General features: G+C 46.6%; 1 protein-coding gene across 1 annotated transcript in view; it reads right to left on the reverse strand.

Annotated features, from left to right (window-relative positions):
• The window catches only part of FRMPD1 (FERM and PDZ domain containing 1), a 61,857-nt gene that overhangs the window by 10,299 nt on the left and 27,767 nt on the right, over nucleotides 1–23,791 (reverse strand). The window contains exons 6-12 of the mRNA XM_084834930.1: nucleotides 19,383–19,490; nucleotides 13,447–13,542; nucleotides 11,804–11,929; nucleotides 9,466–9,585; nucleotides 8,225–8,361; nucleotides 4,254–4,380; nucleotides 1,999–2,094 (exon numbers count right to left, since the gene is read on the reverse strand). Coding sequence (XP_084691056.1) covers nucleotides 1,999–2,094; nucleotides 4,254–4,380; nucleotides 8,225–8,361; nucleotides 9,466–9,585; nucleotides 11,804–11,929; nucleotides 13,447–13,542; nucleotides 19,383–19,490 — 810 coding nt within the window. The remainder of the gene's footprint in view (nucleotides 1–1,998; nucleotides 2,095–4,253; nucleotides 4,381–8,224; nucleotides 8,362–9,465; nucleotides 9,586–11,803; nucleotides 11,930–13,446; nucleotides 13,543–19,382; nucleotides 19,491–23,791) is intronic.

Below are 23,791 nucleotides of genomic sequence, written 5' to 3' on the forward strand. Positions count from 1 at the left end.
AGCCTCACAATACACAAATGGCCAAGCGACCTAGACCAAGGGTGATGATCCTGCTCCTACCCTGTGCAGAAAACAGTATGCAGAGGGACTTCACTGGACCCCAGCAAAGGGTTCTGTGGGAGAGGGACTTAAAGAGAGAGCGATGGGTGTCAGGACTTAAGCCCACTCACAGGCTATTTTAGACTGAGGGATATCAGGAGGCTACCCTTTGTCACTTTTGGCAAAAGAAGGGAACTGCAGGGAGACTAGCCACCCTCACCAAGGTAGCCTCCTTACACCAATAGGCCAGACAAGGTCAGGTGGTGCTCTCTGATCCCTATAAGCACTTCTAGGTCAGTCTTGTTCTCTGGTTTGCACAGCTAGAAGACTATGCTCTGACTATTCCTTACTGGCTATAAACCAAGATATGAACAAGGCTTGTGTACTTGCATGCAACCACTTTGCTTCTCCCTTTACACTAGTCAGCAAACAAGCCAGGAAGTCTTCACTTAACTATAGTCTCCTGTTATGTCCAAACCAGGAAACCATGGTTAATGGCTTTGGAACAAGCCAGGATATTAAGCCAACTTTAAACCACGACTTCATATCCTGGCTTATTCCAAATCTGTTAAACACAGTTTCTAGGTCTGGCTGAAACGGGAAAATATAGATGTGTTCAGGAGCACAACACTTGCTCATGTCTCACTTTATTAAGCTGGGCAGATTATTCAGCTCCCTGAAATTTCCAGCTTTTATTTGTTTTTATTTTTTAAAGTTGATAGCCCTTATGAATGTGAAAATGTGTAGGCAATGCCTAGTCATTTCTGAAGAGCCAGATGGTGGACTGAGAAGGATTTCCAGTAGTCCCCAGAAGGGGTGGGGACTTCAATAGCACCAGGGACCCAGAAGCAGAATGAGCAATTCCACAGTTAAAACATATGCAAAAATACCCTTTTCATGGCACCACCACATCACATTGGAGGCGGGGGAATACTGCTGGTACAGCACTGAGGAGCTGCTATCAGTGCTGTCATTGGCTTCCGTGGCCACACCACGGGTTGTGGCATTCATCAGTACTGCAACTTGCATTTGTCTCTAATCCTGGAAGTAGAGCACTGGATTTTATTTTGGCTCCTACAATCTGCATTTTATTCCTGGCCAGCTACCCGCAAGGAACTATTGCCTTTTTTGGCTCATGTTCTGGAGGGGGTGCAAATGACCGGTAAGTGGGCCTGGGTGGCTTTCTCATAGGCATTTTAGGACATTTAGGAGGTGAAAAACTGTAACAGACATCCTTTATGCAGAATAAGCACTCCATTGGGTGGATACATGTAAAATGCGAGGAGGGGGAACTATCATGTACAAATGGAGGTACATGTGACAAGAAGGGTCGGAGCCTTCTCTGTTGCGGTGCCCCAGTTGTGGAACATCCTCCCCATGAAGTTTTGTCTGGCGTCAACATCATCTTATTTTTGGCGCCAGGTGAAAACCTATTTTTCCCCCAGGCATTTCAAACTGCTGTATGAAGCTGATTGATATGAGCTGTTTATTTTATGTGTCTCCTGCCTTTTATTGCTGTAGCTGATGTTGTGTTATTGTTTTTATTATATACCACATTGGGATTTTTTATTGTATTTTGTATTCCACCCCGGATTTATAAGGTGAAGAGCATCATGCAAATATTTTAAATAAACAAACAAACAAACAAACAAAATATAAATCAGAGCTGTGTCGTTAAGTAGAGTTTTCGGTATCAAACAATATTCCTTCAAGTGGGATGCTGTGTATCAGCCTAGCACTCCCAAATCTGGAATTCAGACTTTCCTTGCTTGGCTGTGTTCCTGAAGACCCAGACAAAGATCTCACAAATCATGGGTGGGATATGCTTCGAAAATGTATTCAAAATGTGGAGTTCAATTACAGAATGTGACTATTCAAAGTAAAAACAACAGAAAAAGTCATGGAAGATATATCTAATCCAAGCATTGTCTTATTACATAAAACAAATAATAACCTTACCATGAGAGTGGCGTTAAAGATTTTTCCTCCGTAGAGTTTCAAGTCTCCAAGAATCTGGAGGTAATACAGACGCACCTGTGCTGCAGAGAGGAGGTGCTGCAATTGTTGAGAAGAACGTGTAAGAACAAGTTAAGGTCAAGGGGTTGGGAGGCACTGGGATCCTTGTCCTTTGCTAACATCTGAGCAGATGCTCAGAGTTCATGTGACTGGATGCTAGGAACGAGGGCCCCCAGGGTTCTGATACAGCAGGGGTGGGGAAACTCAGGTCTGGGGCCACACCCAGCCCTCTGTGTGTACTGTTAACCGCTGATGTTACTCCGATGTTGAAATACACTCCCAAGTTAACACACAATGAGAGGCCCCTGAAAGAGGCCCCCAAAGACTGATACATACGGAAAAAGGTGGTATCTGATTATCTTTCTGTGCTCAAATATGAAGATATATTCACCATCACAAACACAGGCAATTATTCACCATCAATAGCTATATTGTCCTGTGTTTATGGTTATGCATGGTAGCCTTTGAATGAGGCACTATATGTATAGAAGCCCTTGTGTATCTATCTATGCATATATTTATTTTATTTTTATTTTTTCATTTACAACGTTGAACGCCACTCCCCATCCAGAACAGATTCCGGAGCAGTGTACACAAGAAGTACAATAGTAAAAAAGATAAAAGATTGAAATGCCATATTAAAATTATTAAAAACAGAATGCCAATAAAAACTGACTGGTCAATTAAGGAATGCCTTCTGGAAGAGACCTGTTTTCAGGAGGCGCTGGAAGCAACTTAGTGTTGGCACCTGCCTGACCTTCAGGGACAGGGAGTTCGAAAGAAAGGAGGCCACCACACTGAAGGCTCTTCTCTTGGTGGACTCCAATTGGGCCATAGGTCCTTGTGGAACCACCAGGAGCATGCTCTCTGATAACCTCTGTCACACACTCACACAGTTCCAACAGTCACTACAAGCATCTCCTTCCAGCCCCCTCTTGTCCCAGCAAGGAGAGAACTGCTACTGCCCACTCACTACCACAGTAGCCTTGCTATTTCTTGTCAGTGGAACAAAGGTAGTCACTTCTACCTTGCGTGGTTTCCTTCCTTGTTTTTTCTGACATTAGCTACTCTTGCTGGCATTTGGGAGGGGGAAAAGCAGCGGCCATCAGACAGATTAAGGAAGGAAAGCAGCCAAGGTTGTGGCTTCCTTGGTCGGTCCAACAAGAAAAATTGTGGCATTCCTAAGATGATGACTCGATGTTGTCATCTCTCGCCTTCCCAGGAGCATGGGACAAGGAGAGCTGGAGATGGCATTCCAGTTGTGGGTACCTGTGATAGCTGTGTTGGAACCAGTAAGCAGCCACTACAACTGTCAGGATTCCCTTAGCCCCCACTTCACTTCAATGCCCAAACATACACAGACGAGAGGTTTCAGTCTACAGCTTTTAATCCATTACTTCACAGGGCCATACAGATGCAAATTCTCAGAGAAACTCTCCGTCTACAAGGAATGCCTTCAGGGGATCCAAATGGAATTTACGAGAGTTGCCCACGTTTGAAGAGGGTGGCGGTCTCGATAGCCTCACTTAAGGTGGGGAGGTCCCTCTCTTCTCGTGAGGCCTCTAAGTGCAGCTTCTCACACAAGGCCAATCGGGTAGACTTCTAAGTTCCACCCCTGCCTTCTCTCTCTTTGCTCTGCACCTGCGCCTGGCATCTATTAGGTCAACCTCCTGTTTGCTGCCTCTCACGGGGAGGGGGGTGAGGAGGGACCCTCAAGCTCAGCCATCTGGACATTTGTAACCTGAGAAGCAGGCCAACTCATATCTGGACTAGCCTGGGAAAACACCTCCCGCCATGTCTCTGATGGTTTTCCTTCAGAATCTGAACTGCTATCCCACTCCCTGCACTCAGAAACACCCCTGACAACAACTACATGGAGGCTTTGGTCTATATGGCACCTTTTAAAGAGGCTAATGTACGAACCACCTCATAGGCTTAAGAGTTTAACATCCACCTCACACCATGTATGTATATCCAAGTCGATCACATTTTTTCCATAGTGTTTCCTGTCTATTAGTCCATTATAAATTTGGAATGAACGATCCAGCAATTACCCAGGCTACTCTACAGTAGTGGCTAAGATCACAGAGTAGATGCATTCGGAAACATAAAACTAACTCAGGCTAACAGGGCAACTTAAGTCTTTGGAGAGTTCTTCAGTAAGGTGACCTTTCACAGATGTGCAAAAGCCACATTACCTTTTGTCTTGGATCCAGCAGAAGCTGATTCCTCTTCATGTGAAAGCTAATGGCTTTTTTGATGTCTTTGCCTCTCATGTTTCGGAGTAAAGTTGGGGAGATAAAGTTTTCTATTCCCCAGTCCTTCCTGTAACAACAACAACAACTCAGAGGACGAAAAATTGAGATAAAATCCCTGCAGAACTCCTTGCACTTAATGTAATCACCCAATAATGGTTAGAGTTTGGAATTGGAATTCAAGGCTGATATATACATTTGTGGGGAGTGTTTTTGCCTTTAGATTCAGAGGTTATATTGTTGGCATGTATAAAAATCATTACAAAGAGGATAGAGAAATGATCTTCTGTATGATGTCTGTAGTAAAATTATTAATGGCAAAATTTTGAAAGCATAAAAATGCTTGTCCAGGTATATCAATGGTTAGAATTTAAAAAGGAGGCAAATGGCAAATGTAATGCAATTATCATGCATAATACAGTTTAGGAAAGGGGGAAACAGCAGATATGGCTTAAATTAACCTGGTGCCCTCCAGCCAGCAAGGCCATGGTGATAAGATCCCAGATACAACCCTCGGCATCCCAAGCCAGTAGAATCTCAGCAAAAACCTGCACGTGAGGCCTTGGAGATCTTCTGCTGGTCGAAGTAGACAATTCTGGGCTGGATGGACCAATGATCTATAGGCAGCTCCTTATGTTCATAGTACATAATTCCTGCGTAAAGGTACAACGCATCTTCTTCCTTACACAGCGGTGAGTTTGCCATCTGACTAATGTGGATGCTTCTGTCGCTATAGTTTTTTCCTAAAGTGATACCAGTGGGAATCAGCATCTTTGACAAAAGAACGTTCAACTTCTTTGAAGGATGATGGATGTTTCCTGAACTGGCAGTTCACTAGCAGAACTGGGCTCTGCAGATCTGGTATGAAAAGCAGTGTGTTTGCACGTTTTTTTTAACAGGTCGGGAGACAGAAAAGGACGAGAGCTGCGACTTGGCTGAAGGTGAACCTGGCTCTCCTTGGAGCAGAGGGCTCTCCCTTGGGAACCAACCTGGGGTAGCAGATCCAATGTCTTGAAGGGCCAGCCCACCTGGCGTCCCAGTCCAAACCTTGGGGGTTCCTCGGATGGCCACGCCCCCTTCCCCAGTCCCATCCCTTTCCCGCCGACCACCAACAGTTTGGTGGTTTCCCAGCTTTTCCTGCAGTTTTCCCCCATTCTAAAAGGTTGAAATGCTGCTCCTAAGGCTTAGTTCCTGGCAGAAAGAGCTTTAAGTTAAAATAGGCTCGTATTTTTCACCTGTCCCTGTTGCTTTCGACCCCACCCACCACCTGAAAGCAACCCCCAAGAGCTTATCTCAAATGGAATTTGGCCCTCTGGCTGAAAGAGGCTCAACACCCCACTTTAGCTCAAAGTTGTGGAACCCCTGGCCAGATGCAGCCCCCCACTCAATTTCATCCAGCCCCTGGGCATTTCCATGAAGCTCTGCCCCTCTTGAGGGACAGGCAGACAAGGAGTAGCGATGCTCAGCACCCTCCACCCTGCTGGCCTTTCCTGAGAGAAGGGCCAGTCCACAGAGAGTGGATGGTTGCACACCACTGCTGGAAGGTGCCCTAAGCCTTTCCTGCTCTGGTGGAAATATTCCCTGTTAAAAGGAATAGATGTGTGTCTTCATCTGCCTAGGGAGGTAATAGGTATATTATTGTCCCTGACAGTCAGTGAATCCCAACCTGAGTATCCAGAGATTCAGGAGGTGGCAATACCTAGGCACTAACAATACTTTTATTTATTTATATTTATAGTACCATTAAGAACTTAGAATACCATAAATTAATTATTGTGAGTGGCCCCCAATTGATTATTTTTTCTGTCCTTCATAGAAAAAAGGTTCTCCATTCGTTCTCTAGATGGAAAGCTTTATGAGTTAGCTCACCCATAATCCTCTTGGGAGCTGCAAGCCCTGTGACAGAGCTGAAGGACTAGCAGAGCCAGCGTGAGGGGCACAGTATCTGTGGTGCAAAACCGGCAATGGTAGCACAAAATCCCACACTAGTGAGTACTTGTTGTTGTTGTTGTTCAGTCGTGTCCGACTCTTCGTGACCCCATGGACCACAGCACGCCAGGCCTTCCTGTCCTCCGCTCTCTCCCGGAGTGTGCTCAAGTCCATATTCATTGCATCGGTGATGCTATCTAGCCATCTCATCCTCTGCCGTCCCCTTCTCCTTTTGCCTTCAATCCTTCCCAGCATCCGGGTCTTTTCCAGGGAGTTTTCTCTTCGCATTAGGTGGCCAAAATATTTGAGCAGTGAGTACTTAGTGAGAGACAAAGCAGTATAGTAGCAACTAGACTGTTGGGTAGGACTACGGTGACCTGAGCTCAAACCTGCACTCAGCTGTGAAGCTGACTGGGTGATCTTTGGCCAGTCATTCTCTTAGCCTAAATCTACCTCATAATCACCAGTGGAGGCTGGTGGCTCTGATTTCAGAGGGCTGGGGAATCTGCTCTGGGCTTCAGTCAGAACCAGCCAGAACTCTAAAGGAGCTATGCAAGATACTGAACCCTAGCCCCAAAATGGTTTCAACACCTCGGACAGGTTCTTTACAGTTCTGGCTGGTTCTGACTGAAACCCAGGATGGATACACAGCCCCGCTGAAATTGGAGCCACCAGCCTCTACTGGTAATCACCCAATAATTGTTAGGGTGGGGGAACATGTGTACCACCCTGAGCTTCTTGAAGGAAGGGTGAGAGAAAGTGTAATAAATGATGCTGCTGATGATGTAATACCTTGAGACACTTCCTTCCAATAATAATACCTCATTTGAGACTGCTGTCATTGGGGTAGCTGCCATCTAGAAGTGGCCTAAAATAATAGATGATCATTTTTTGTGGCTAGTCCCTATGACAACCTTTACCAAAAAAGGCAAGGCAGGGAATCACGGCCCATGAAAGGTCATGACATCATCATTTCCATCAAGGCCTTTGTTACTATGTGCCTGCAGTCCATGGAATGCAAAGGTGGCCAGGCAGACAATACACATCCATGCGGAGGCAGGTGATGTTCAGTGACATTTGGTGGCCCAGCAGTAACTACAATGACGACATCTCTGGCAATCGACAATACGCCGATGCCAAGTCTGTGCTAGATGTTCAAGAAGTGATGTGAAGACACACGTGCAGATGTGTGTGGACGATCCACTCAAAAGTGTAGCACAATGTGTATGTTACTAAACCGTATTTCACTTAGCCTAAGTCAACCGCTGGGTCATCACTGATGCTTGCATCCCAGTAAATAACTCAAAGGACACAAAATTCACATGGAGGCTGTCACATACACCTGTGCAATCCGCAGCATATTTCATTACGCGCGTATGTATCATAAAGCTTTTATGATTTATGTATCATAAATGTATCATAAAGCTTTTATGATTTATTTATCATAAATTACTTTCAGTTTCCCACTGCGTATTTGTTTATTGCATGTTGTATCCCACCCTTTCTACAAGAAGCTCTGGACGGCATCCATGGCCTTTCCCATTTGACCCTCATAACAACTCTGTGAAGTAGGTTACGCTGAGAGACAGTGACTGGTGCAAATTCATGACTGGCCCAAGGTAAACCAGTGAGCGTTATCTCTGAATGGGGCTTTGAACCTGGATCTCCAAGTCTCACAGTGACACCCTGGCGTCACACACGTGCAGCGCAATACGTGTGCGCCTATCACATGCAATGACCCAGTGGTGAGTTTCACGTGATTTTCTACATGGAAGTACTCCCCACATAGGGAATGCACATACTGTATGTGTGAGGTGTCCTTAAAGGGGCAACTGAATGCAAGACCCTCACCTATTTGAGCTGGTGCTTCCATTTCTTTTTGAGGACACAGGCCTTCCACTCTCTGAAGGGGGGTTTCTTCTTCTAATTCTTCTTCTTCAAAAAAAAAAAAGCAGTGGCATTTACAGAGACACAGCTTCACTTACTCTATATACTTCAGCGAGACTTTCTGTGGCTGAGCGCAAGTGACGATCCGCTCTTGTATGTGCAGCGCAGCCAACCGCAAAGCGACGCTGCACTTCATCTCGACAGCAAACCTCTCCTGGAGCACATCACTGCAGCTCTGAAATGGACAGAGCCGGTTCAGCAAGTGGAGAGAAGCACTCTTCCATTTACACCAAGGGCAGCGGAGGCTGATGGTGCCCACGTCAATGGGGAGGTCAATCCGCTCCGGGTTTCAGTCAGAAGCAGTCAGAAGCAGTCAGAACTCTAAAGGAGCTATAGCTTTATAGCTCCTATAGCTTTATAGCTCCTTTAGAGTTCTGACTGCTTCTGACTGAAACCTGGAGCGGATTGACCTCCCCACTGACGTGGGCGCCATCAGTCTCCGCTGCCCAAAAGTGGACAGAAGGCAGATCTGACAGCTCGGTGGGTTGCAGTAGATCGGCAAGGATTCCTCACTCCCACTTGTTTGCCAGTAGCAGCAACGAAAGGACTCCCCTCCCTGCCCTGCCATCCAAAACTATACTGCTGAAATGGAGAAAGCTTGGGGTAACCAAGAGTAGATTTCTGTGTAGGGGCACTGTGAGCTCCATTCGACTCTGGCACTCAAAAGACATTCCTGGGCTCAGAAACCTTTAGTTCTCAGTGTGTGTCTTCTGCACCATTTTCTTTTCATTTCATTTATTATATTTCCAAACCGCCCAATAGCTGAAGCTCTCTGGGTGGTTTACAAAAATTACATCAGAGAAAGTATGAAGCCATTCATGTAATGACACAGGCCAAATGGCACACACAATAACATATATCTAAAACAATGTAAAACCATCAGCCAGAGACAATCAAGAGACTTATTATACGCTGCCAAAGGCCTGAGAGAAGAGGGCAATTTTAACCTGGTGCCAAAAAGATGACAATGTTGCCACCAGGCAGGCCTCGTTAGGGAGATTATTCCATAAATGGCAGCCACCACTGAGAAGGCTCTCTCCCTCTCCCCCCCAAGAAGGCCCTCTCCCAAACACCAGTTCATGGATCTCGAGGGTTCTACTAAAAACCAAGTAAATCCTGCAAGCCTAAAGTCTGCCCACCCCTAATTTACACCAAGCCATTCCCACCCAATCCCCACAAGCAATCTCTGCTGCTCTTAGCAGCATCAGGTAGATGGCCACAAAGCCAGTTGCTTAACTGATAGGATTACAGTCTGACACATGATGCATTAGCGCATCACCTGCAAATAGAGATACTCAAAGGCAACTGGATCTTGCTGCAACAGATGCAGTGGATCCCTGGGTATAAAGCAGATTCTGAAGAGGCACCGATAAGCATGAGACTCTTTCCTCTGAACTACCTGAAATGAAGGAAAAAGAGAAATTTATTTATTTATTTATAATAAATAGATTGGCCACCTGGGGGGGGCACCTTTCAGGACAGGAGCCCTCCCAGGGTGGTGTACAACAAAAAACCACATAATTAAAACTGATGCGGTATTAAAAACGATAAAAACAGCAACAACGGTAAACCTATCAGGGGAAGGACAGAGTAAAATAGTATGTTTCCAGAATTATCACCATCATGCAGCCATTAGGTCCCAACTCTAGCTTCTTAAGAACAGATGCTGTATTTTTTTTTTAGGCAAATGCTTATGTAGGATTGCAAAGACGGTTGTTTGAAAAAGTGTGGGCAGTTCCTAGTGAAATTCCAGAACTTGTCGCAGAGATTACCGTGGAGCAGAATTTTGTTTTTTTTTTCCTAGCACACACAGCCTTGAGAAGCATTTGGATTAACTGACCGTTATCAAGAATATGACCAAGGTTCTGGATAGATACTCAGGGCATAGCCAGACCCCAGGGCTGGCCTGACTGAAGAGTTGCATGCCAGCATTGTCCACGACATTGCAAGTTCCATCTAGCAAGTACTGAGAGGAATACGGCACAGGACATCTTGCAGCATTGGTGCCCCTAAAGGTATTGCTATGCCAAGCATCTGCTTGGGCAACGCAGTTGTTTTTTGTTGTTGTTGTTTATTCGTTCAGTCGCTTCCGACTCTTCGTGACTTCATGGACCAGCCCACGCCAGAGCTTCCTGTCGGCCATCGCCACCCCCAGCTCCCCCAAGGTCAAGTCCGTCACCTCCAGAATATCATGCATCCACCTTGCCCTTGGTCGGCCCCTCTTCCTTTTGCCTTCCACTTTCCCTAGCATCAGCATCTTCTCCAGGGTATCCTGTCTTCTCATTATGTGGCCAAAGTACTTCAGTTTTGCCTTTCATATCATTCCCTCAAGTGAGCAGTCTGGCTTTATTTCCTGGAGTTTGACCTTCTTGCAGTCCAAGGCACTCTCAGAATTTTCCTCCAACACCACAGTTCAAAAGCATCTATTTTCCTTCACTCAGCCTTCCTTATGGTCCAGCTCTCGCAGCCATAGGTTACTACGGGGAATACCATTGCTTGAACTATGCGGACCTTTGTCGTCAGTGTGATGTCTAGGTGGCCCCTAATCCAGATAGCTCTAGTTTTGACAACCAAAAGCAAGGGGAAATACTATGTGCATGAGCCATCATTCAACCATGGTCATATGCACCATCATCATTCAGCATCCCCTGCAATAACACGATGGCTGTCCTGTTCTGTCTGTCGAACAAAGGAGAAGGTGTAAAGAAAGAAATAGGTGCTGTATTGCAGCCTACACTATTATCCTAATTCTGAGGTTTATTGGGAAAAGCAATTTGTGTTACGTCCACCTACAGGAAAGTATGACTTTACGTACATTCCAGTGGGGTTTTAGACAAAGAGCAGCCAAAGTGACAAGTAAGTGGGCACCTATGGCCTACTATCATCAAGAACACTATATAAACACCTGGAGCAGCCTTCCCCAACCTGGTGCCCTCTGGCTGGCTGCACTACAATTCCCATTATCCCCAGCAGGCAGGACCATGCTGGATGGGGATAGTGGGAGTTGTAGTCCAGCACACCTGGAGGGTGCCAGGTTGGGGAAGGCTGACGGAGAGAGGGGGCCATCATAGCTTAACCTTGAACAACATAATACGTGGCTGTAACAGTGTCCTGAAACAGTAGCAGTTGTGTGGGGAGAAGTTTATAGGAAAGGAGCAGATCTTTGTGGACACTGGTATTTCAGAGAGCTTCAGTACGACTGCTTCCTTATAAAACAGGTCTGCAGGTGATCAGTGCTCTGAATCAGAATGCTGGTCACCCACAATCCAGACATTCTGAGGGGATACCCACATTTGGATGGCTGTTAGTCCAAATGGACTAGCACGGGGTGAGGAACCTATGGCCTTCAAGACATATGTCGTTGGACTACAGCTCCCATCATCCCTCACCATTGGCTTTGCTGCCTAGGGCTGAGGGGAGCTGGAGTCCAACAACACCTGGGGGGGCCCAGGGTCCCTACCCCTGTGCGAGCAGGATGGGTAAAGGAGGCAGAGGTACTATTGTGCCTGAACAAGAACAGTAGTGACAGGAAGTACCCCTTCAAGGTACTTCCTGTTGCTCTTCCTATATACCCACCACCATCACTGATGGGAGCATGCTGAAGAACTGAAACTTACCTGTTCGATGAGTTCATCCTCATGTAGAAGATACATCTTGAACACATTGTACTGCTCTTCCAGGACCAAGGCAAAATGATCAATACTTTGAATGGAAAGCTTTTCTTTCAAAGTAAGAATAATGTCCTGCCAATTATTGATGGCAAAACCACAAATCAAAAAACAGGTCAATGCACTGGAGAAATTGTCCACACACACCCCAGCCCCCACCACCCTGTAGCTATTCTTGTACTGCTTAATTTTACACAGAGGCAGTGCTACACATGAGGCATAGTGAACTGGCCACCTAAGACAGCAGATTTGGGCCAACATCAAGGGCAGCCGAGTGGGAGAGCAGTAGAACTGACCATGGGGCAGAGTCCACCGGGAAGCTATTCCATGCATGGTCCATTCAAATGCACACAAGCGGTGTGAGAGCACAGGTGGCCTCTTGACACAAACTCTTGCCTGTTGCAGCTGATTGACTAATTCCGGGTGCTAAGCACCCAAAATCCCACTGATTTTGATGAGATCTGATGATAATTTGGAGGGGAAAATGATGCCTGTAAGGTTTAGAATAGAAGTTGGACCACAATCCAGCACAGAGTTATGTGTGCTTAAGAAAAGCACTGATTTCTTTAGTACTTAAGTGTGCATAACTACACACTGGATTGTGGCCATAGAATTTGTAATAAAATACATTACCCCCAGGCTACAGCAAAATCTACCATACCATCACATGAGAATAACATCAAATCAAAGCTATATAAACGTATGGGTATGGGTATTATGCTGGTTTTAGCAAGGATAGGGCAAGTTGCCCATCCAGGAATAGCTAATTTTTGCAATCTCCATATCCTGTTTCCAAGACACTTCTCAACACTCTACATCTCTATCATGTCTCCTCTTACCCTCTTTGAAAAAAAGGAGGCTAAGGGGAGACATGATAGAGGTGTACAAAATTATGCATGGTGGATGCATAATGTGGATAGGGAAACATTTTTCTCCCCCTCTCATAACACTATAACCCAGGCTCATCCCATGAAGCTGATTGATGGGAGATTCAGGACAGATAAAAGGAAGTACTTCTTCACACGGCACATAGTTAAACGAATTCACTTCCACAAGACGTAGAGATGGCCACCAATTTGGATGCCTTTAAAAGGGGATTGGACAAATTCATGGAGGATAAACCCATCAATGGCTACTAGTCCTGATGGCCATATGCTACCTCCAGTACCAAAGGCAGTGAGCCTATGTACACCAGTTGCTGGGGAACATGGGTGGGAGGGTGCTGTTGCACTTGTGTCCTGCTTGTGGGTTCCCAGTTGACAGCTGATTGTTCACCGTGTGAACTAGATGGACCCTTGGTCTGATCCAGCATGGGTCTTCTTATGTTCTTGTGTAATGAAATGTTGAAATACGTTGATCTGTGCATTGGCTCCTACACTTTCTAGAGCAGGGGTGGGCAGAAGATAGATCTCCAGATGTTTTGGACTTCCACTCCCAGAAGTCCCCACCAGCATGGCCAATGGTCAGGAATGCTGCAAGCTGGTCCCAACCATCTGGAGATCTACTTTCTACCCACCCCTATTCTACAGTGCGCCAGCCCCATACTTAACCCAGCTTATAGTGAGTAACATCAGGTGTCCAACTCAAGGTACCTTGACGGTTGTGTTTGCCTCAAACTTGAAAGCTTTCGTCTGTCCATTTTCCAAGTACACCTTGAGAACGTTGGGCATGCACAGGAGAGAACTTCCCTAGAAAGCAAAAACAAAAATCTAGTTACCATTCAGCATGCCATTCAGCAGATCTCACTGGAAGATATCATCTTGGGAGACCACAGATGACCTGCAGTTGAACAAAGGGAATTCTTAATACACATGTTCTCCCACCTACAAAGTTAGCTTTGCTTAGTTTGGAAGCCATTCAGAGGACCTCCTCTTGATGCGCCAAGTGAGGTGTGACATGTGGCTACTAGGGAGAGGGCCTTCTCAGTGGTAGCACCCAGCCTGTAGAATGCCCTTCGCAGTGAGTTTGGCCGGGCACCCACTTTAGATTCTTTTTGGTGCCAGGCAAAGACTTTTTAAAAACTCTACCAGGTTTTTAAGAGGTTCTTAATGGCTTTTAAAGACTTCTAAAGGTTTTGGAACTTGGAAAGTTTTAAGGCCTTTTTGTGTTGCTTGCAAGTCTTGTTGTACTGATTGATCTTATTTTCTGATGCTGCCTAATGTTTTTTAATGCTTTTTATTTTCACGGTTTGTTTTTAGTGTAAACCTCCCAGAGAATCTTGGTTATGGGGCCTGGAGAAGCATATACTGTAAATAAGTATGTCTTGAACATTAACAGTGCTTCCCTGACTGCTCCATCCCCAGTATGCACACGCAAGACAACAGGGTCAAAGGATTTATTTAATTCTGTTGCTACAAAGTGGTGTGTTCGGGGGAAGGCAATACCCCACCATATGCTAGGCTGATGACAAAAAGGATGATTTTCTCCCAAATACACAAATTCTTCCTCTTTGCCAAGCAGGTGGTGATCTGTTGCCTTCCCCAGAGCACAGTATTTTATAGCTATAGAACTGAATTAATTAAAGTATGGATCCTTCTTCAGCAACTGAGCCCACAAGTGCATGCGAAGATTAAAACAATGCAGCCATGATCTGTTCTGCTTGCCTTAGGAGCCAGAATCCTAGAAGATGTGACATGGTCAAGTTCCACTCATTTAAAGGCCAGCAATCAAACACGGGACACCTTGATGAAATGTCAGCTGGGAGTTGTTGCAGTTCAACAGTACCATTTGCCTTTGTCTTTAAGATCTTCTTGCATTATCTTAAGAGCTTCAAGGGAGGCTCTTCTCTGGATTCCTTTACCAGGAGAAGTTCACTGTGTAGGAACCACGGAGAGGGCTTTCTCAGTGTTGGCACTCTGTTTTTGGAACGCTCTCCCCAAAGAGGTTTGACTGGTGCCAGGTTAAAGCTCATTTATTTCCCAACCCATTTTAAAGTTTTAAAACTTTTTTGCTGTTTTTATTTGCTGATTTATTTTTATTATGACGTTGTTTTACAGTTTTGTTGTATCGTATTTGGGGGATGTTTCAGATTGTTGATGCTACTTATATACCACCCTGGTATCCGTTGTGGTGAAGGACCAAAATACTTTTGACACATAAAATAAAATAATGGAAACACATTTGCCAATTCACAAGCTAACAAAAAGTGACAGGTTTTGAAGCAGGTTGCTCAGAGAATCATAAAGCTGGAAGGGGCTTTGGAGGCAGTGGAGTCCTGGTTAATTCTAACGTGGAGGCGCTCCTCAGGAAACCCCCATAGCCATGTCCCCCAGGGAGAGTCCAAAACTGCAGGCAGCTGTCCATGTCAACAAACGAGTTCTAGCAGTTTTCATCTCCACCAGGAGCAGGTCTTCTGTAAAGCTAATGGTTGTTGTAATAGAAAATACTTTGTATTACAAAAGGAACAATATATTGTTGCTGGGAAAATTCATTTCCCCCAAAGCTCGGGTGAGGATTGCAGCTAAGCTCAGAGGGAACAGGGAAGTGTGAGGGGGGCAGCAGATGATGTCAGCGTCCCTGCAAATAAAAGAAATGTCAGAGCTGTGTCCATGTGAGCCATGGCTCCACAGCACCTCTTCTTGGAGGTCATTCAGTACAACCATCTGCTCAGTGCAGTATCTACAATGCAGGGTGCAGCTACAACCTCTTGACTGATTTGAGGGCAATGCAATTTGGTGTGGAAAAGTACATTAGCTCAGCAAACATCTGTCTCCTGGTTAACGTGAGGGCAGGGGGAATTTGAGAGGACAACTGGAGCGCAAGATAGGGGTGCTTCTCTCACCCACAGGTTCTCTGCTTCATTCATTCCCACCACCACCCGGCCTTTTCAACTCAACTGGGCTTATTTCTAGTCGCAGGGCTCAAATGGGAACAACAGAGAAAACAGACCTGGGAGTGGTTGTAGGGGAAAAGGTTAAGTATCCCTGTTCTGCCCAGTGATCCTCCCCTGCCAATCCCCACCCTTTTGCCACAAATCTCTATATTACTGTTAAGTGGCAAACATGAGTTTGAGAACTTTGTGTCTGCTGCATAGCATGTGGTTCTATCCTGAGTGGCACTGAGTCAACAGAGGCAAAACAAATAAACAAACCAACAAAATAAGATACAGAGGGTGGCTTCACATGAGGAACTGAGGGTGGTTTCACATGGGGGAAGAAGAGGGGTGCATATAACCACACCCCCCAACAAACAAATTAGCTCACTGAATGCACAGTCTCCCATGAACCAGAGTTGCTTCTCCATCAGCATGAGAACACAAGAACGTAAGAAGAGCCCTGCTGGATCAGACAAAAGGCCCATCTAGTCTAGCAGTTGCCTCTGGGAAGCCCCCAAGCAGGACCCAAGTGCAAAAGCACCGTCCTGCCCATGTTCCCCGACGTGCATACAGAGGCACAGTGCCTCCGATGCTGGAGGTAGCACATAGCCAACATGACTCGTATCCAAGTCAATGATTAGATTCTCCTCCATGAATCGAATTCCCCTTTAAAGCCATCAAACGTGGTGGCTATCGCTGAGTCTTGTGGTAGCGAATTCCATAATTTAACTCTGTGCTGTGTGAAGGACTTCCTTTTATCTGTCCTGCATCTCCCACCAGTCAGCTTCATGGGATGACCCCACTGGGTTCTAGTATTGTGAAAGGGGGAGAAAAATGTCTCCCTATCCACATTCTCCACACCATGCATAATTTGATGTCTATCATGTCCCTCTTACTTGCTTCCCACCCCATTAAACTACCCCCCCCCCGCAGCTATTGTAAACTTTCTTCACAGGGGAGTTTCTCCAGCTCCATGATAACTTTGGTTGCCTTTTTCTTTTCTGCACTTTTCTGCGCTTTCTCCAACTCCACAATATTCTTTTTGAGATGCTGCGACCAGAACTGTACACAGTATTCCAAGTGTGGTCACATTATAGAGCCGTATAGAGGCTTCATGATACCAGCAGTTTTATTTTCAGTCCCTTTCCTTACAACCCCTAGTGCCAAATTCACCTTTTTTCACTGTTTTTTTCATTTAGAACCAGGGTGAGCAACTTGCAATCCTCCAGATGTTTTTGTCTACAACTCCTATCAACCCTAGCCAGTGTAGCCAATGGTGAGAGACGGTGAGAGGACCACAAGTTGCCCACCCTTGATTTAGAGGCTATATGGTAGAAAGCATCTTGCTTCCTTCTGGTGTCAGGTACTGTTCATTCACTTCTATGGGCTGATGTGCTCAGCTGGGTCTGTATGCACCCTCCCCTCTTGCAGTGCCTACACAAACCCTCCCCAGGGAGATGAACTAGGTCATCAACCTTCCCCAACCTGGTGCTCACCAGATGTTTTGGACCAACTCCCATCAACCCAGCCAGCATAACCAATGGTCGGGAATGCTGGTAGTTGTAGCCCAAAACGTGTGGTGGGCACCACATTGGGAGAAGCCTGCACGAAGTTAACTGCTTATACCAGGTGTGCAGAACCTCAGGCCTGGGGGGCCAATCCAGCCCTCTGGGATTCTCCAGATGGCCACATACCTCCTTTGGCTCCACCCCCTTTCCCCCAACCATCAATCATTTGGTGGCTTCCTGACTTCTGTGCAGTTTTCCTTCCCCTCATTCTAAAAGGCTGAAATGCCTCTCCTAAAAGGATTAGTTACTGGCAGTACGAGCTTTAAGCTAAAAAAAGACTGGTATGTTTGGTATTTTGGGCCCCATCCCTTTTGCCTTTAGCCCTGCCTACCCTGGAATGCGGCCCCCGAGAGCTTCTCTGAAATGGAATTTGGCCCTTGGACTGAAAGAGGTTCAACACCCCTGCCTTATGCTGCTTTCACAGACAGAGGCTCTCCTCCTCTGTTCAAAAGGCATTTCCTTTTGGTTTGTTTCGTAACTGCTGTTGTGTTTTATATTAAGTTTTCAAATGACATTAGATTCTATTGTTTTGTTAACCTTTGATGTTAAGTCACGCTGAGCTATTCTAGTAGAAAAAAAAGCAACTGACAAATGCATAGATCAGTAGTAAAGAAAACAGCGTCTCGTATAGAATCGAAAACCCGGCTGTGTAGTGCACATTCAATAGACATGAGAAAGCATGCCTGGTCCAGAGCTCATTGTTTACCTTGCAAAAATCCTTAGATGACCCAGTGCTCAAATCTAGCTTTGCTACAGGGCAATAAACAAGATTTACCCTGGAAAATTAAGGTTTAAAAGCATTTGGTCTCATCAACAATTCATGCCCTTAGAAAGATGGTTCATATTTCAGCGGTGTGAAAGCACTGCTGGGCTTTTTCCAAACAGAACTTTGTTTAGCAACGACGGTCCATTTAAAATGCCCATTGTGAGCAGTTTGCTATGCAGTTTTTGAAAGTGAGCGAGAACTACCTGGGAATGCTCCTTTCCCACATGGGCATGCTGGCAGTGCATGGAGGGGTCCCCATAGAGGACAACAGCATCCTGTTTCCTCCCATGATGCATACACATAAGCTCACAGTCCTTAACCGAGCAGAGGGGAGAGGGCTGGATGTGGAAATGGGAGGCATGCACAGACCTTCTGTTGCAGCGCCAGCCCATGTTGCAGCGCCAGGAGTGGAAGGGAAGAAAAACAGAAGCCGGTTATGCTCCATGGAAGCCTTCCCAGCTTGGTACCCTCCAAATGTGTTGGATTGCAATTCCAATCATCCCCAGCCATGCTGACTAGGGATGATGGAATTATGTCCAATACACCTGGAGGGCACCGGCCTGGTGGAGGCTGATGTATGGGGATACGTCTGTATGTGGGCACTTAATGCCCAAGGGGGAAGGCTTGTCTCTCCTCCGTTTCTTCCTTTATTCTAAAAAGTATAACCTAATTCTCTGTCATTGGACCCAAGAGAGCTTGCAATCAACACACACATAAAAAATATACTCAGAAATGGAATACGCTGTAAATTTACTTTTCGTTTTCAACCGCACAGAACGTTTTTAAAGATGAACGCTCACAATGTAATCCTATGCATGTCTCCTCTGACTTAAGTCACCTTATTTCCAATGGAGCTTACTCCCAGGTAAGTGGGCATAGGACTGCAGCCTAAGGGGTTACTTGTTTGACTCCAGTACTCCTTTTCTGTAGCAAGGAATAGAAAACAAACCCGTAGAATGGGCTTTCTGTTTTAACTATGAGCAATATATTTTATTACCTTTTCCATTATTTCACACCTCCATTTTAAGAAAAGGCACATATAATGTTTTGGCAATATACACATGTATTTAAACTGAATGAAAGATCCCTTAAAAGGCAGATGAGCATCCAGCTATGTTCCTTAATTGTCTGAGAGGCCTCATCACAACTTCCAATCCAGTCAGTGTGGTGGAGGACCTCTTATCAGGACAAGGACGAATGGCATTCTGGAGGAGCTTCTCAGGGCTGTGTTTCAGCGGGGCTCCAGGATGGCCAGAAATCGGGCCCCTGGGCCCGAGGTTCTAACCCCTGGCCTACTCCATAATTTTTGCCTCTGAGCCCAATAAATGTATTTTGGCAAATTTAAAAAACATAAAACTTGGTGACTGCATTGGCACAGACCTGAGCATGTCCATTCACAACGACTTCTTCTGCAAAGCGGACTTTAACAGGATTTGTCTTTAGCCTGGCTCTTTTCTCTGCTGTAAGAAAGGATGATTTTGGGCCACCCTGGAAAACAAGGGCATTGGGTTGGCAAACTGAATGGCACAACAGGACCACAAACGTGGGCAGCTGCAGATGAGTTGAGACTGAGTTGAGAACATGAGAAAAGCACAGCCATCAAGTTGCGAGAACTGTCTTGCTGGATCACATCAAGGGACCATCTAGTTCTGAATCCTTTTCTACCGCAGCCAGCCAGATCCCTCTGGGAAGCTCACAGAGCAGTCAGGGCACGAAACTGTTCTCTTTTATTGGTTCCCAGTCCTCCCCAGCCTAGTGCCCTCCAGATGTGCTGGACTACAGCTCCCATCACCCCTAGACAGCATGGCCATTGGGGAAGGCTGGTCCACAACATCTGCAGTCAGGAGCAGGGCTGGGGCCAGACCTCTGGGTGCCCATGGGCGTGGTGCTGCCGAAGGCCCCCCTCCCCACTTTCACTGCTCCCTCACTCGCTGCCATTCCCTGTCTGATGCCTGGCTCTGATGGGGTCCTTCTTCAGAGCCAATCATCGCGGAGACTGGAGAGGTCTCCCAGGAGATCACCTGTGCCACAGGAGAGCTCCTGGGACACCTCTCGGTCGGAGCAACTGCCCGTCCTCCATTAGCTCTTGCTAAACAGAGGATGGGCAGCCTCCCTGGAAGACAGACAGCTGCTCTTGAGGTGTTCTGGGTGACTGCCCATGGTACAGGCAATCTCCTGGGACACCGCTCCGGTGTCCACATTGTCTGGCTCCAAGGAAGGACCCCTCAGAGCCAGGCATTTAGGTCTAGCTGGCTCTCTGAAGAGCCATGCCAGCCACTTTCTCCTGCCGACATGGCTCTCCAGGGGATAGGTGGTGACAGTGGTGGTGGTGAATGTAGGGTCTTTGGGGGCGGCGGGGTGGGCCCTTCTGAGCCCATTCAGCAGCTGCCCAACCTTGCCAACCCCTTATGCCAGGCCTGCTCAGAAGCATTCTGCTTCTGAATGTGGAGTTCCTTAACTGTCATGGATGGACCTATTCTTCATGGATCTGGTTCATCCTTTTCTCTCATTACCGTCACAGCTGTTGGCCATCAACACCATCTTGTGGTAGGGAATTCCATATGTTCACTATGTGTTAAGTGAAGAAGTATATCTTACTAAAGCTGGGAGTTGAGACTCTGAGGATTCATTTCTTCCAACTACTAGGTAAAGCTATCCAATTTGGCTTCTATTGACTTTTTTTTTTTTTTTTTTTTACCAAGCAGAGCATTTAAAACCATCTCCAGCTTTGCTAATATAAGGGCTGCCTATTTTCCCCCTGGTTCCACTGCCAAAAGAGCCTGTGTGCTTCACCCAAGATGGAGACATTTCCGAGCACGACATTTATATTCTCAAAAATGGAGAATCAAAAATGTGCCTTTCTTCCTCCCAGCAGCCCTAGGGGCAGCTCCAGCAACTGCAGGTGAAACCTGAAACCACCACTTCACTTGCTAGAGAAGGGCTGGGCAACATGTGGCCTGTTTTGTGGTCCCGGCCATGCCCCAAGTTGTTGCTGCAGTGGGGCTTCCAGAGCGATTATGCATTAAAACAAGGCCACACTCCCAGCATGCCTTGTTTTAAAGTGGAACAGCACCTTTTTTTTGCTACCACTGAATTGCTACTGAATTTTGGTGGCAATCTGATGGTGCTGATTTCTGCAGCAGGGGTGTGTGTGTGTGTGTGTGTTTGTGTGGCCCGTGGTGGTTTCCAGGGATGGGAAATTGGCCCCCGGAACCTCTGTGCCTTACTTCGATGTCTGCAGACCCTTCCTCCTCCATTCCATCTCAAGACTGTGATCATACAGACACAACGTCAGTGACAAGCCAGCTTCCCTGCCCCCCTTCCTTCCACCCTCAACCTGCTTTTGTAACATCTTGCCCGATGAAGAGATCTGAAGATCTTGAAAGCTTGCACATTTTTGGTGAACTTTTGGTTGGCATAATGAAGGTACTTAGGATGGATTTTAGAATCTTATGGATTGTAGCTATGTGATGAGTAAAAAAGCCTATCTTATTGTTGCTCCTGAATCTTCCACCACTCAGCTACACTGAGTAAATCTGAATTCTCCTATTATGGGAGGAGGAGAAAAATGTCCAGTGGAGACTGGTAGCTCCAATGTCAGTGGGGCTGTGAATCTGCTCTGGATTTCAGTCAGAACTCTAAAAGAGCTATCCAACAAGCCAACCTATTTTGGGGATAGGGTTAAGCACTTTGGATAGCTCCTTTACAGTTCTGACTGGTTCTGACTGGAACCGAGAGCAGATTCACAGCCCCACTGACATTGCAGCCACCAGCCTTCACTGGTAGTTACACTCATCACACCGTCCATCACTGTAGAAGCCTCTGTCATGTCCCTCCACTGTAATCTCCCCACATCCCCAAACAAACACCCCTCCCCACCCCAAACCTTTAAAGCTTTTCATAAATGTCCCCTTCCACTGCAAGAGAGGGTGCAGGGGTTGGATTCGATGGTCTTATAGGCCCCTTCCAACCCTACTATTCTATGATTCTATGAATTGAGATGTTCCAACACATCAGTCGGGTTTTTCTTTCTGCATTAGAGAAGCGAGTTGGACACAGTCTGAGGACAGAGACAAACAGCAGCTGTCTGCCCTCGGGGCCTTCAGAAGCAAGTTGGCTTTTGGATCCACCCTACCACAAATACCTACATTGGCAAACCCAATGCTCAGCATCTTCTCCCAGACGCTCAACATTCTGTCACACTCTAATGCAGGGGTCCTCCAACGTTTGGGGGCTCTTGGCGATTAAAAAAATAATAATTAAAAAAAATCGGGACAGGTGGGGCCTTGGTGGGCACCACGGGCGGTGCCCAGGGCACGGTGGTGCTCGTGGGCATCGACCATCAACCGCAGCTCTAGCGAGACAAAGAAACAGAATGCAGAAGGAGACAATGCTGACAGCAGGAGGCTTGACGCGCAGTGACTGATGTCACCACCATGGGCAGGAAGCAGCTCCACCGGTGCCCCTCTTCACTTCTGTCACTTTTCCCCATAGGAACGTAGGGCAAGCTTCTTTACTGCCTACATTTTCTTAACCCTGCGCTTCCACCAAGGAACTCAAGGTAGTGTACCTATGGTCCCTCCCCCTTTTTTCATCTCACACACACACACACACAATGGTGATCGGCCATAACTCAGTGGTACAGCATATGGTTTCCATGCGGAAGGTCTCAGGTTTAATTCCTGATGTCTCCAGTTTGAAAGGATCTTTGGGGACAGAGGCAGCCCTAGACTAGCTGCCAGCAACTGGCGTCCCAGGCGAACCATGCAATCGGCACCACCACGCCCAAGCCCCAAGGGCAGATCTAGGCTCAGGTTTTTGGTAAACGGGGTAACATTTTGCCCTTATTCTCCGTTTAATGTTGTTTGAGTGTATTTATTTAAACAGAGCCATAATTATTCATTTTTTCCAGTGGTAGGTGGCAGCATTGCAACCGAAACTCTCCCCACGACCTGAGTTTGATCCCAGCAGAAGCCGGGTCTCGGGTCGCCGGCTCAGGTCGACTCAGCCCTCCATCCTTCCAAGCTCAGTAAAATGAGTACCCAGCTTGCTGGGGGAAAGGTAGTCACGACTGGGGAAGGCAATGGCAAACCACCCCGCTACAGTCTGCCATGAAAACGCCAGCGTAAGTAGGCGTCCCTCTAGGGGTCAGTAATGACTCGGTGCTTGCACAGGAGGAACCTTTCCTTTCCTCCCACCCACCCAATGTTTCTGAGATCAGAGAAAATAGAAACATGGAATTCTCATTTGTATTTTTTTAATGTGTATTCTTCCCCTCAGATTTGGCATCCCACTTGGTGCCCTAGGCAACCGCCTAGTTTGCCTATATGGATGGGCCGCCCCTGCTTTGGGGGCAGGGCTGGGAAAGACCTCTGCCTGAGACCCTGAAGAGCCAGTTGGGGTAGAGAGAACAGAGCAAGATGGACCAAGGGTCAGACTCAGTACGAGCAAGCTTCCGCTGTTCATGTGGCTGGTGCAAGGTCACAGGTGGCCTCTGTGGCTAAATGTAGATTTCAACTTGAGTCTCTTTGGCCGAAGGCCCAAAATTATACAGCAAGAGAGGATGGGGGTGGGTGAGCGCTGCTCCCTGTTTGCCTGCTCCAAATCCGGGTTTTAAATGCAGGAGGGCGATTCAGAATGGGAAAACAACGGGTAGGTAAGGGTTAAGCACCCCCTTATCACTGCTGCTTCTTCACTCCTGAACTGCTCCCCGTAACCAGGCTTTCCTCATCTACGCTGTCAGGATACATCTGCATGTAGTATGTCAGTCTGGCTGGAGACCAACACTG

The sequence above is a fragment of the Heloderma suspectum genome, chromosome 2 (genome assembly GCF_057233095.1).
Source record: "Heloderma suspectum isolate Gila_16-S chromosome 2, 16-S_ref, whole genome shotgun sequence".
NCBI classification, from domain to species: Eukaryota; Metazoa; Chordata; class Lepidosauria; order Squamata; family Helodermatidae; genus Heloderma; species Heloderma suspectum.